This window comes from Centruroides sculpturatus, unplaced genomic scaffold (assembly GCF_000671375.1).
Source record: "Centruroides sculpturatus isolate CEXI.00-Female unplaced genomic scaffold, Cexi_2.0 scaffold983, whole genome shotgun sequence".
NCBI lineage: Eukaryota > Metazoa > Arthropoda > Arachnida > Scorpiones > Buthidae > Centruroides > Centruroides sculpturatus.
The window spans coordinates 173,254-189,455 of NW_019385180.1; the positions used below are offsets into that span (position 1 = coordinate 173,254).

Below are 16,202 nucleotides of genomic sequence, written 5' to 3' on the forward strand. Positions count from 1 at the left end.
TACGCCACACGGCATGATTTGCATAAGACTATGGCTTGGGAATCACAGATTTGCATAACGTTACGGCTGGTGATGGCTAATTAGTCGGCCGGGAATCATGCTAAATGACATTTGCATAGTGCTACGGTTCAGTAAGCACTAATTGGTCATCGAGTCCGATGTTGACGCTATAAAAAGGCGACAGTTCGACACACTGGATATACATCAGTTTCGTCTAAGTTCAACTTGGGAATTTTTTTGTTTAATAATAAATGTGAATTCTTCTTCCTGGAAAAAATAAGACATTCCCTGAAAATAAAACCCAGCGCATTTTTCAGAGCAAAAATTAATATAAGACACTGTCTTATTTTCGGGGAAACATGGTAAACACAACAATAATAATAATAATCACCCAAGACATCTTTATATTCGTTTTTGAAAGTTTTCAATTGTGTTAATTTGAAAAGTCTTATTAAAATAACAAATTAATAAATTATAAAATTTAATAAAAGAACCAAGTTTTAAAATACAATATTCAAATTTATCATATTTCATTTTAAGCTTAATATAGCTTTAAATAATTATGTTAATTATTTGCTAAGTAATTGTTGCATTGTGTTTACTAAAAATGTAATGAGTGTTGAATGTATTTTGTATAGGTATAGTGTATTTGATAATCATGAGTGCGGGAAGCTATTATTATTTTTATTATAGCTGGAATCAACTGTAACAAAAGATTTAGAGCAAGTTTATTTATTCAGCTTATCACTAAAAAAATTTTTTTTAATTTATAAAAAATTTTTAATTTTAAAGACTATTCATAAATGAGAAATTTGAGAAAATATGCAAATTTGTAATTACTGTACTAATGTTTTTATTCCTTCAATATATGTTGAAAAATGAATAATTCATTTTATTTGAATTTTTTAGTTAAACATTTGTTTTGTGTTGTTCTATTGTGAAACATTATTATTTAAAGTTTTGTTTCATAATATTTTGTAACTCGTATTTAACATTTTTTCATCACTCAGAAGAGCAGCATATATAAGATATTCCTCATGTTATTTATGAATTTTATATTAAAATTTGGGCAGTAGAATAAAATTATTTAATAAAATGTACTCTAAATCTTGTTTATATTCTTGCTATTTGTTTATATTCTATAAACCAACATTAATTTAAAAACATCAACATGAATGAAATTAATTTTCTTTTCTAGTGTATGGTTTAAGATTTATCTTGAATGTGAAAGAAAAATCAAAAATATGTATAAAATTTATGGTGATATATCATAAGAAAATGGCTGTTTCTGGTTTAGTTATCTCTTAATAAAATAATTTGATTTCCTTCACTGACCAAAAGAAATTACTTTTTATTTATTAGAATTGCTGCTGTTTGATTATTATAATTAATAACATATTGTGTTTTTTCCTTCATAAAATCATGACTATAAAATGAATATATTGAATTACTTTGAATTGGTTTATCACACTATGAAATTTAAAATGAATAGAAGATTTTGTAATGTATAGCATTGCAATTATAGAGTTTTTACAATATAAATCTTAATTACCATTCTATTGATAGATGATAGTCGTAGACATTTGATATTTATAATGGTGGAACAGTTAGAATGGAGTCTATCAGTTCTTACATTGATTTAAAATTAGAACTAAATTATCAAAGATTTATTTGTGAATACAAATAAATATATAAAATATATAAAAATTTTTAATGTATTAATATATCACTATGCTTGCTTATGGTAATGCCCCTCTGTACTATGTTGCATCTTGCTTTTGTAAGTTTTGGTTAACTTAGTATTTATCTATTAGATTTTGTTTTAATTGCACCATTCTGTAAAAAATATATAACTTGATTTTTGTTAGTAGTTAATGATTTTTCTATAATGTGTTAAATTATTATTAGTCTATTATATTTATTGATATTAAACTCTGTAAATTGAAAATTTTTAAACAATTTTTTCTAATAGTATATTACAACAGGTGGCTGAAGAAGTGAATCTTTATGACTTCCGTGAAAGTAGATGGGATGAAGCAACCTGTAACATTTGGGGGCCCAGGTAAAATATTTTCTGATCTTTATGCAAATATTCATTTTAAGAAAATTTAACTATTGTCAAATAAATACTTAAGTTATGTAAATGCATAGTATTAAATTTTTACTGTACATATGAGTTTATTTTCATGTCTTAGCAATTGCTGAAATTTGTTTTTGATAATCCTTTATGCCAGTGCTATTCAAACCACAGCCCTTGGGCCAAATCTAGCCCATAGAACACATTAATTTGACCCAAAAACATGTTTGATATATCAATCATACAGTAAATGATATAGATAGCTCTACTCTTAGTATATATGGAATATACAAAATATTTTTGGCTTGCCATCTTATGACTGATCTGCAGTTTGGCCTGCCAGTTGAAAAGTTTTGGAATCACTGCTTTATACTAATATGTAAGTCATTTGATTAAAAGATTATTTTAATCAGATTATGTAGTTCTTTAATAATTTTAATTTTAAATGTAATTTCAATTGGTCAGAATGGATGAATTTATAAGCAGTTTATCATTTGGCCTTATTAGTTTAACTTTCATAGAGTAATTTATCATTTATTGAATCAATTTAAAATTTATTGAATTATATCATTTGAAAACAAAGAGATGTAATCTTATTTACAAGTAGTTTTTATAATTGGTAATGCTGTTTGAAAAGTGGTGTGTCACCAGTTTCAAGTTTTACTTTTGAAAATATTAATTTCATTGAACAGTTGCTTAATAAACATTTCTCTGTTACTACTTTATCTTTTTTTAAGTTTATCTGATTACTAGATAGATATCTCACTCTGATTGATTTCAGGACCCAACTCTTAATTTTGCATCATTGTATGTTACTGCTTTTTTGTAATTATAATTTTTCTGTAAATATTATTAGATACTTATTTAGTTATCTACCTTAATTTATATATAAAAACTTTAAAATATATATATATGGTTTGCTGTATATTAGTTAATATGACGATTTTAGTCTCTGTAATCCAAAATTATTCTTGGTAGACCAATCTCACAGCAATCGTATTGGCAAATTAAGTTTATTTTGTAATTTTGATGTAGTCTTTACAAAATAAACTTAATTTGCCAATACGATTGCTGTGAGATTGGTCTACCAAGAATAATTTTGGATTACAGAGACTAAAATCGTCATATTATAAAAACTTTAATGAGTAATTGAAGTAAGATGTTTCAATTTAAAATAATGCAGAGACAATTAATAATAAACATCATTAAAATAGTGCTAAAATTTGTTCATGCATATTGATATTCTGTAAGTATTAGGGTTAAACTTTGAAGACATGCAGCAATTAAAATATTTTACTTTTTTTAAAATTTTAGATTTTTCTGCAATGTAATTAATGTCTATTTTTAAAGAAGTTTTTCCATTCAAACATTTCATATCATTCAGTGATGACAACATAGCTTATAAATATGATAAATTGAAATGAATGAAATAAATAACATTTTTTTAATGCTAAAAAGAAGACACATAAAATGTATGTAATTAACAGGGATAGTTTTTTCTAAAACACTTTCATTATGGACAACAGATTCAATGATTGTACAGTAAAAGCTATGAAAGCTGAAATTGGAATTGCATGGGATTCATAAACTTTGTAGCTTAAGCAGGTTAGAACAAGAAAATGATCATGGCTTCAAAATATGAATCTATTTCTTTTTACCAATTTTCAATCTAGCCATTATTTACTATGTATATTGAAATTACCTTAAAATAAAAGGAAAAGCACATAGAAAATAAAATATAATTTATGTATATCATATATTTGTATATATTCTCAAACAATAAAAGAAAGTACGTGTATTCTAAGTAAAATGTCTTTCTGTAGTTTCATTGAAAGTATAGATGCTATCTTGGATGGTTTACTTGCTTGAATTTGATAGTCTGACGAGGGAACGGCATGACATTGGGGTCACCAATTTTGATCAAACTCTGTGGGGTTATGGTGCATCCCCAATGTCTGATGTGTTAAGCAGTAAGATGCAATGCTTAAAATTAAAGGAGAAAATTGAGGTTGAAAATTACAGATCACTTAAAACCTACAAAATTTTCCTTCTTTGTAGTGTGGCTTGTGGCTCAGTGAAGGTATGCCAGTTTCATTACTGTAAGGTTCATGTTTCGAATCTTGCCGGTATCAATGTATTTTTTTTTTATACAAAATTATAATTTTTAATTTTTGGTATTTTTAAACTTATATTGTCAGAGAGAAAAACTGGTTTATTTTTATTTAGAAAATTACAGATGCACAATAAAAAGGATAATAAAATCCATGGTTTCAAGTAACAGGTCAATGTCAAAAGCAATGTCAATGTCAAAGCTTCCTAACAATATTTATATAAAGACAAAACATTTTCTGTATTTTCATGTACAGTTTGTACTTAATCTGGCAACAAAATCATTGTTTAACCTAAATGTGTCTATAATTGCATGTTCATTTGCTAAAGAAGGAAAAGATTACTTTGGTATCTTGTGCTAACATTGATAGCATAGAAATTTGTTCTGTAGAATATAGTGTTGCCAAAATCGCTGACCCGGTCGGCAAGTGAGGTTTGTTCGAACAGAAGTTTCTGACGCATGCGCAATGTCATTTTGCAATAACTGGCAGTGCATGCCAGTTCTAAATCAGTTACAGTTAGTGACTAGGGAGACTTGGGTAGGAGTAACATAAGTAACCTAAATTAAGAAAAAACCTACAGGTGACTTAGCTCTATTGGAGACGTGTACGAATATGAATTGTACAAGCAATAAAAAAAAAAGGTCGACAGGTTGCACATGATATTCCTGGACAAAATTAATAGTTCACCCGGACAGTGAGTTGATTCCCAGACTGTCCGGGTGAAAACTGGACAGGTGGTAACATTAGCAGAATAATCACTGCATGACAATATTATAAAATTTACATATTGTTAAAGCATCCTTCAAAATCAAGACCTAATTGCAGCCAAGGGTTCCTTCAACAATTTCAGAAGTTGCAAAGGCAGTTAAAAAAAAAAAAAACATTTATAAGCACTTTGATATTTTCCCATGTGATATGGTATGAATGATTCTCCTCCAAATTAGTTGATGATGAAAGTGTTTTTAAACATTAATCAAGTTTGTTTTTCCAGTGACATATGTAAATCATTGTCTTATTGTAATAATCTGCATTTATTCAATGCACACACACTGCAGAAATGTTTATTGTTCACATACTTCTACAACAGTTATCATTTGCAAAATTGTGCTTGTGGAAAGCAAACAGATTGAATAATGTTAATAAAAAAGACATTTTTGTTAACAAAACTGGCCTTGAATAATGATAATTTTTTTTAATTAATTTTTAATTCTGCCAGCCCATTTCTACAAACAAATATATTTTTAATTGTGTTGGGATTGTCACCTGTGGACATTTTAAACTGTTTTACATATTCGTGCAGAGGCATAGCCTCTAAAGAAAGGTTGTCTCTGCAATGGAAATAGTTGTTCCTGGTGATTAGACATGGCAAGTAAACTTGGACTCGTATCCAGATGAATTTTATGTTTTATTAAAATAATAATTTTATTTAAATCTAATCCTCTTCCCAAATAAATTATAAATAAATGTTAGTATGAATTCCATATGTACTGTACAGTACATGAATATTTGAAAATAACTTTTAAATGAATATAATAAATTTAAAATGCCAAGAAAAAATTAAAAATTATATTTTTGTATTAAAAAAAAAATATATATATTAATACCACTGAAATTCAAAACAAGCTTCACAGTTATGAAATGGTGCACCCCACCAAGACATCAGCCATGCTACAAATGAGGGAAATTTTGAAGGATTTAAGTGATTTGCAATTTTAACATCAATTTTCTCCATTAATTTTGAGTATTGTGCCTTACTGCTTGGCACATGCATTGGGGATGCACTATAACCTCATTGAGTTTGATCAAGATCGCTGACCCCAAAATCATGCTGTCATCTTGTGAGTTTCCTCTGCATTTGTTTTAATTACAATTAATGAAGAGGTATTCAAAATTTTCAGTAAGATGTTTTTTAAAATGCCACTGCATTGGGAAATCAGAGCAATCTTCTCATTGTTTTAAAACCAAACAAACTTAGACCAGGAATTTATGTTTCTAGTCTAGTCCCTTTAATGTGACAGAAACAGAAAACAGTATTTTCTGAAATTTTTGCTAAAGTCAAACACAAAATAGAATAAGGGCAAGTTCTTTCTTTTTATGAACTGAAAAATTTTTCTATCAAAATGTAGCCAATAGAAGTCTCTCATGATTACTTTAGTTATGAGGTATATTTCAATTTTAAAAATGACATATACTTTTTGCTGGCACATGTAGGAACTGAAAGATGCTTACATCTAAATTTATGTGATTTAATGCATGTATTCAAGATTACTTAATACAGTTTAACTAATTTTAAACATATTTCACTTCATTGTTCAATATTAGGCTCATTGATCATATTAACTGTACAAATTCATCACACCTTTTCAATTTTTATTCAACCCCTCGATGTGGGTTCCTGTCCGTGGTGAGGGGACCTCCCAGAGATGGTTTAGATACTCTTCTTCACCATCCCTGGGATCTGAACGTCCACCCACGTGTTTGCCGTGCGTGGTGTCCCGTATGCCGGAAAGGGGGATCCTGGTAGTTGAGGGGCAACATAACGTCCCCAACACACTGCTTTGGCCCCTGCTTCGGATAAATGGGAGGCTCANCCTTTTGAAGGGTGAAGATCAGCCATTATGCCAATATTGTAACTGTACTGTAAGTGTTAAACACATACTTTACAACTGCATTGCCTCTGAGAGGATACGTAGACAGCATTTTGGAAATGCAAGTTTTAAAGAGATTTTGGGCCAGAGGCCAAATCTTGATAAGATACTGAACTTTTTGAAAGTCGTAAATATTTATAAAGAAATTTAATTAATTATTTATATATTTATTTATTTATTTATTATATGCTTATATCTATTTTGTTGTTTTGTTTGTTTGTTTCTATTTACGTTTTTGTGTCATATTTATATTTTGTGTTATATATATTTAGTTTTGTTATATTTTACCTTTTGTCATGGCGCAGCATGGCCTAAAGGGCCCTTGCGCCAAAAAACCTTAACCAACCAACCAACCAATTTTTATTCAATCAAAGCAAAATTTTCTGAAATGCATTTTGGTCTGTTTGAAAGCCCTTTTCAGCCAGGTAACTTATATATACATTTGACACTATGGTGTTATAAATAAACATTTATAAAAGAATCTGAAAAAGTAAAAAATACAATATTAATAATTATAACAGAAAAGCCAATGATGTTCGTAGTTATTTATTGCAAATTAATTGATAATACAGATCAGAAGCTTGTATTGAATATTAACTGTAGTTTGTATGTTTACATGTTGTTAGACCTTAATCATATATATTAATGTCAGTTATATTATTATTTAACTAAACTGTTTCCTAAAATCCATTATGATACAAGCAAAATAAATATGGATAGACTTGATTTCAATCTCAATGTATTTGTCAGTCTTTTTGATATGCTATTTAAGTTCCTGTCTTAGACAGATTTTAGTTCACATTAGTAACAGAGGTATAAAACATACGGAAAGATGTTTTTCACAGGTCTACTTTAGATAGGTTATTCGGTGGAAAAATTTGACTAATAAAATTGGCAATTTTCTGATTTACAAGTTTCTTTCATATGGAAGTTCACCTCTCACAGGTTTTACTGTATAATGAAATGCGTGTATTGTTGTTTATAAAATTAATATCAAAACATGCATTTTATTATACAGTATAAAAGTTCTATACAGTATAATATACAGTTCTATAAAATTGACTTTGAAAAAAATTAAACTTGAGAAAATCAACAAAAATGCATATAAGCAGTCAGAATTCATTTAAAACAAATATTTTTGACACATTATTAGTCAGCAAAATTCACTTACAATACTTGCAGAGCAATTGCAGTGATCATTAGGGTCACAATTACCTTAATTTCTTAATTGATTATAATTGTTGATTACTTTAAAAATAACCAAATTTAGCAAACGTTTGTTTTTTATTAAATACCTAAATTTATTTTTGTAAAATATATATAATTCTGTTTGAAAAATAAGAACTGAAAATGAAAAATATCAAAATATATTGTTATATAATTATAAATACTAATATAAAGGCTGTCTTCTGTCTGTGTGCATGTGTATGAATTTCTTATAACTCCTGCAGTTTTTGTCCAGTCCAGATGACATTTTGGTTATAATTGTTTTATGTTCTGATTGAAAGTATAGACTATTTATTTTAAGAAAATATTAGCTATAGAATAAATATTTTATTGATTTGGGATTTGTGATAGCATTTATGTTGAAGTGATGTCAGTGACCTCATTTAGTTCATGCTTGACGAGGGAAGTTGCATTTTTAAATATTTTGGTAAATGGCATATTTTAAACTTACTTCATTAAATTTAAAATTTAAACTTACAAAAAAGATAGTCTCATCATGTCATTTCTATAACAAATTTTTTTAAAATCTCTCCCTAGTGACCACATGATGTTCTATTATCCAGTCAGAAGTAACAATCTAATGAGCTCGTTATTTAGAAAGTGTTATCACTCATGTAATTAACATATGCACAATTCATCATTGTTTTTATCATTAAAAAGACTAACTATTATGTCGGGAAAAAAAATTCCTAGGGGAAGCTTAAGATAAATTCTAGATCTAAAAGAATAAGAACAATCGAGACTCCTGAAGATCGTGAAGTCCGACTTGAGCAACATTGAGTAAGAATGGCTTTGTCAAGGGCTGCTGAAACAGCATCGGAATGTAAGCTTGACTTGAAGCTCTTCTTAATTCTTCGACCTTTACTTTCTCGTTAAAAAATTCTGTCATGTTTGACGGTAAAATTTCTAGTTTATAAATATTACTTAAAACCAAATACGAAGGCTATTTTTTAAATAAGGTCCACTTTTTAATAAGAAGAAAAATACTGTAAATATCATTAAAATATATTTTTTCCCATATTCTACATACTTTTATCTACTTTTCTACATAATTTTCATTTTTGTTCAAACATTTGTCATACCACTCAACAATTTTTTTGAATTCTGACTTCAAAGAAATCTGCCACCTGTGAAAAAGCCCAATCCATGACTGCAGTTTTCACTTCTTTGTCGTCTTTGAACCGTTAACCACCAAAATACTCCTTTAAGTATCGAAACAAGTGAAAATCGCTGGGTGCAATGTCTGGATTGTAAGGTGGATGGATTATTCAGTTGTTCCCATCCAAAAGAACTGATTAGACCTTGTGTTTGTGCAGAAACATGTGGCCTTGCATTGTCATGGAGCAACATCACACCGGAATGCAGTAGACCATGCTTGTTTTGTATGGCATGCTGGAATTTTCTCAAGATCACACAATATGCATCAGAATTGATTGTTGTGCCTCTTAGCATAAAATCCACAAAAAAAATCCCTTTCCTGTCCCAAAAGACAGTTGCCATGATTTTTCGTGCTGAAATGGACTGCTTGGTTTTTACTTTGGTTGGCAAAGACATTGTTGCCATTCCATTGACTGTTGCTTGGACTCAGTAGTCATGTGAGACACCCAAGTCTCATCTCTTGTAATGATGTGGTCCAACAATTCATCTCCTTCTTGATCATATCAAGTCAAAAATGATAAAGCACTGCCCAATCTTTTTGTTTTGTGATTGTCAGAAAGCAGTCTTGGAACCCACCAAGAACACAATTTTCGATAATTCAGTTTCTCCGAAATAATGGTACACAAAACTGATCTTGAAACCTGTGGAAATTCAATTGATAATATTGAAATCGTGAATCATCAGTCCTCTCGAATTTTGTTATCCACATCACAAACCAAATCTTCAGAAATCAGAGGTCAGCCAGGGTGTGGCTCATCATGCACATTAACCCGCTGGTCCTTGAACATTCTCACCCACTTTTGAACTTTGCTGTCACTCATAGCATTATCACTGTAAACTTTACAAATCTGACGATGAATTTCCACCGCTAAGTTTCTTGCACTCAAGAATCGAATAACAGATTATATCTCACAGTCAGTGAGTGACTCAATTTTCTTAAACATTATAAACTTTTACAGCTTTTACACAGAGAGACAGATGATATGGCTGCGAATGGTGTTTTAACATGTGCAAAGCATGCTTGGAGCAGACGCACATATGCACTGCTGTGATTGCGCATCATTCTAACTCTCATTCACAAATGGACCTTATTTTAAAAATAGCCCTCATGTATTACATTCTTAATTTTTAAAAATAATATTTATAAAATTTGGGAGAAATCTATGTTTGAATGGAATAAATTTATTAAATTAGTTTTATGCTAATATTATCTTATTGTAGAAAGAGTGTGTGTGTGTGTGAGAACCCCATGAACATTACCATGAATTGAATTACTTTTACCATAAACTGTTTCCTAATTTTTTGTCAAGTTCTCTATGTATTACAATAATCTATTTTTTAACATGAATATGTCTGACATGAAATTCCATTTCAAATGAACTGATGATCACTGTCTTCAAGAAATTCCTTCACTTAATGAAAACTAAAATGTTTTCTACCAAAATTTCCACAAATCTCAAATGCATGCATTTGGAGATTTCAGATCTTTTGTTTTCATTATTTAAAAATACAATATTATGTGACAAAGAAAGAGATTATTTTGATTTGTGGTAATTTTTTAAATATTTTTAAATTTTAATCTCTTCTCTTAAGGTGGGACTTCCAGAATCTCTTCACCCACAGAAGAGAGATTGTAAACCAGTACCTACATTTTATAGTAGTGACTATAAAATATAGGTAGCTGATTGGATGAAAAATCCCAAATTGAGTTACTTTTTATGTGATCTTAATTTGTTTTTTGTTGCTTGGGCACAGAAATCGTGTGCATTTTGATAACTTGTAACTTTTTCTTTAACATCAGATTACTTTTAAAAATTTATAAATTTTTTAAAAAGTAATTTGGTAATGCAGTTTACAATATCTACTGTGTGTAATGTAAATGTCCATTATAGTAGAAAAAAAATTGAAGTTCAGCAAGATTTGTTTTTGGGAAATTAGAAACTTTGAAGAAAGTGAGTAATGGCAAGTTAAAAAAAAAAATAACAGAAATAGCAAAAAGTACATTATTAAGCATTTTGGAATAAAAAAAATTAAAGCAGCTTACGCAAGTAGTCAGTTTGAGCCTACTTGAAAATGAATGCAAATAGCAAAACTCAAAAAAACAAATATCAGTTAAATGCTAATGAATTTTTTTTTTGTTGCCAATAATGTTAGTAAGTTCTGGTGAAACGAAAAGTATGGTTTTTATTAAATATCTATTATAATTTTTTACATAATTAATGATGTGACTCATAATACAAATTATTTTTAAGTTTCTGGTCACTGTGACTAATTGTGTTAATGAGGTTCAACTGTAATTATTTTTTTAAAACCTTATTCAGATCAAATATTAATCATTAATCAAATGTTACATTAAAATAAAATATAAAGTACAGTGGAACCCCGGTTAACGAATGTCCTGGTTAACGACCAATTCAGTTAACGAACTTTTATTTTGGAAAAATTTTGTCTCGGATAATGAACTTAACTGCTTTTTGTGTCAAATTTGTAAGCTTGCCGACTTTTAGGAAAAATCAGTTAATCGTGTGTCGGTGATGCTCTAGGGTCCATTTGTGTGGTGGTGGTGGTGGTGGTGGAGGAGACAAAGATGACAAGTATTTTACAATGAAAATCATTCATTAGAACGGGAAGATGTTTACATATTTGAGGTAGTTGGAAATGGCTTATCTACAGTATTTTCTCTCGGCACTGAGGAGTGGCATATCGCTGGTCCTACAATAGTGCAAGTTGATCAGTTGTAGCCCCAGAGCATACGAGATGGGTTCGCTTGGTCACAGAAGTGATGGTAGGTGACAGAGCTACAACAACTGGAGCGGTCCGCGAGACACAACACAAATTTTAGCGGGCACGACTTCAGGCTTAATCCAGATGAAGACGACACAGATTAATCGCCATAGAATTTTTAGGAAAACTGCATTTTGACCTTGAGATTCGGGGTTTTTATAGTATTTCTTCCTTGAATCTCACGATTAGTCCTGCATCCCATTCCTCGCTTCCCGATTGTTTTCTTCTTTTGTCTCCAGGTGAAAATCGAAACTACATCAGGTCACGAGAAAGGTTTGTTCCGAGGTGTTTATTTGACACCTGTTCGTCGATTACAGATTGTTGATAGACCTATAAGCCTTTCGCTCATAATTTAGCCTATTGTTTCTGCTATCTGTCATTTTAGAACTTTAACGATCATATGTGGTGTTTTTATACCCGTCAAATCTTTCCCCTTTTCCGAAAATTTAACCTAGATCGACTGTTTATGAGCACACTTTCTTATATTTTTATTAAAGAAAACCCATTTTACAAATAAAATTACAAAAATACTGACGACTAGAACGGATTAATTGTATTTGCATTAATTTCTATGGGAAAAATTGCTTCGGTTAATGAACGGACTCGTGGAATGGATTACGTACGTAACCGGGGTTCCACTGTACTTATATTTAAAATAAGGAAAAATTATTTTAATATCTTGAGAATAATTACTTCAAATTAACGATTTTCAGGCAACAGATACTTTATTTAAATATTTGAATCACTTCAGTCATGATTTAAAATATTCAAACTTTGATTGTTTACATGAAAAGACTTTTTATTTTTTTTTATAATTGCAAAAAACACTAAAAATGTAAAAATTAACAAGACATTTTTACATTTTAAATTAACTAAAATTTGATTCTAAGAAATTATCACTTGTATTCTTAACTTTTTTATTTTAATTTCTTGTTTTCTCAAATAAGATTTGATGGTTTTTGTTTTGTTTGGAAGCAAATGATAATCAAAATGTGGTAAATTTTAAATATACTTAAAATACATTAAAAATAAATTAAGCTGTTTTTGTGTTAATATTCAGATAAATATATAATGAAATTAATAAAAAAAATTTTTTTGTTTTTAGTGAATGGGAACATGGCCACACTAGCTGATCAGGCAGCAAGACTCTTGGATTTTAGTCAGAAGTTGGATATAAATCTTCTTGATAGTGTAGTTAATTGCATGTATACTGGTGAAGGACCTCAGGTATTTAGACATTAAATCTATATAATAATAATAATAATAATAATTTATTTGTTTGTTTGTTCACTATGCATACTTAGGTTGTTCAACCAATTTCTATGAAACTCGGCATTTACATTAACATGCTTCTAACTTAGATAATATCATAAATATCAATCCAAAATATTGATTACATTTCTATGGATTAATTAATTTGTCCACATTTGATTTGCTGGGTTTACACATAGTGCCATCTATTGGAAAAAAGTTTAAGAAAATAATAAACTAAATATAATTCTTAAAATGGATATACTTTTAAAAAATATGTACAGTAGAGCATTGATTATCCAACTCACTTGGGGACTCAGGTTGGTCGGAAAAGAATGAAAAAAATACATTATTAGTATAGTATATTAGTATATCGCTATTAACCAACTTCGTGTTGAACTTTCATCAATATTAAGCCTAACAAATTCTTTAAAAAAATAATAATCGTTACTATTGTATCATTAAAAATTATTTTTAAATTATTTTAGTGCTCACAAAACAAACAACCACTCATAATTAGAAAATACTGGCCTCCCTTCAATGGTCGAGCCTGTATTGCCAGCTAAAACATGCAAAAATTTAACAAAAATAATATTAAAGTAGCCAAGACATAGCCAAATATTGTAGTGCCATATCACTAGCGGACATTTGAAATTTGCGGACTAGAACGGTCGGTTAACCAATGTGACGGTTAATCGAGGGTTGGATAATTGATGCTCTACTGTGTATTATATTCACTTTATTACTGCTACAATGATATAGTGTAAATTAGATGCACTATATTATTACTGCAACAGGTAGCACATAGCACTTGCCTATGTGAAATCTAGTGTTAAGTCCTGTGAAAAGTCTAAGTATTTAATTTTTCACATCTAACAACTGGGTTTTTTTCATTTCTGAATGATATTTTCTAATTCTAATAAATGCCCTCCCATAGCCAAGTGCATGCAACCACTGAACTGTGGTAGTCAGTCATGGGTTTGGCATGGGCAACAGGCTGGCCATGTGGAGTTTCTTGGGTTTTCTTCATGTTAATAACACCTAAATAGGGACCAGCTTTACATGAAAACCTTCCTGGGATGCATTCATTCCCTTTGGTAGATTACACGTGTTGCGTTTCTGTAACAAAATAAACCAAACTAATTCGAATAATTTTTCTATAAACACAGTATTTACAAGGACATACTTCCCGTGTAGTTTATACAATCTGTTACGAAAATATAAACACTATTATTACATAAAAGTAATTATTCTCTCATTTTTCTAAATATTTTTTTTTTTATTTAAACAAGTCACATGAAGTCTTTCAGACATTAAGGTTAGCAACTTTGATCACATGCAGGGCCATCACAACCTATTCAACAAGGATCACTTTTTTAACATTAATAGTTGACCAGTATTCATTAGTAGTCATTGACAGTCTTCTCTTCTGGGAAGAGGTCAACAACTACGTTTGATTGAATTACTTCAGTTCCCTTCTGCAACAGTCCTTTCTATCAAACTAGTAGTATGGTTGCATTTGAATAGGAAAATTACTTAATACAAGGTTATCAGCCTGCACAAAATAAGTTTTCAGTGGTTTTCAAGGGTGCAGAGTTAAATTTTTTTGGACCTTTTTTTGCAAAATTTGATTGGTTGGCAGATTACCATTTGATATTTGGCTGTGAATGGTACAGTTTCTTAAAGTTAACATTAGAAAAAATTATATCTGAAAAAATTTAATGTATCATATTTTCAATTCCTGTCTACTTGACCATTGAAAGTGTGCCATTTCATACCATCTGGGTATTGCAATAAATGTGACAATGATAGGATAAAATGACCAAACTATTTATGTTTGTTATATTATAGTATTTGATATATATAAGTACAAAGGTTATTTTACATAATGGTTTATCATATAGAGTGACCAATCTAACACATTTTAAATGAAAAGAATTCTTTATTCCTCTACTGTACACAATTTAAAGAAATTTTAAAATGCATTAGATTGGGCACTTGGTGTGATAAACCCTTATGTAAGATAACCTTTGTAGTTATACAAATCAAATACAGTGGTACCTTGGTATACGTCTGCTTTAGAATACGTCCAATTTGGAATATGTCTACTTTAAAATACGTCCAATTTGGAATACGTCCTGTTTGGACGAAACAAATTTTGCTCAGTATACGACTTTTGTTCGGTATACGACTTAATTTAATTATATGCGTCATCTATGAACAAGTAGCACTATCTGTGTATTAGACCAGACTAGACGTTCGTGGTGCCACAGTTTATAACTTTGTTAAATTTCTTTTGATTTTAATTTGTAAGTAAAATGTTATTATTTTTATTAATCATGAATTGCAAAAAGGCAACAGAAAAATAAAAAAACGACTAAAATCACAATGGAACTGAAAAAAGAGATTGTTGAGAAATATGAAGATGGCATGTGTGTTCGAGATTTAACTGTTGCATACCGTATTCAGAGAACGACGATATCGACAATCATGAAAAATAAAGACATTATTAAATTTGCTAATGTTGCGAAAGGGGTTAAATCAATTTCTAAACAGAGATCGAAGACATTAGATCATGTTGAGAAATTGCTTTTGCTTTGATAACTGAAAAACAGTGTTCTGGCAACAGCTTATCAGAAGCAATTATTTTCAAGAAAGCTAAAAAGATACATGCTGATCTCATAAAAAATCAAGCAGGAACTAGCCAGGAAAGCAAGGTGTTTAAAGCCAGCCATTTTTTTTTTTTACATGAGAACGGATTAATCATTTTTACATTACTACTTATGGGAAAGGTTGGTTTGGTATATGTCATATTCAGTATACCAGGAACGGATTAAGGTCATATACCGAGGTTCCACTGTACTTGTAATAGAAGGGTTAGAAGTATGAAATACAGCAGAGTGTTATTTATCCAAATCAATTGGGGACTGAGGTTGTTCGGACAAC

The 16,202-nt window shown here is 29.8% G+C and overlaps 1 protein-coding gene across 1 annotated transcript in view; it reads left to right on the forward strand.

The window, feature by feature from the left end:
* Positions 1 to 16,202, forward strand: part of LOC111635834 (exportin-1-like) — a 78,424-nt gene that overhangs the window by 26,791 nt on the left and 35,431 nt on the right. The window contains 2 exon segments of the mRNA XM_023380934.1: positions 1,986 to 2,062; positions 13,111 to 13,232. Of these exon segments, the coding sequence (XP_023236702.1) occupies positions 2,008 to 2,062; positions 13,111 to 13,232 (177 nt within the window). The 5' untranslated portion in view covers positions 1,986 to 2,007.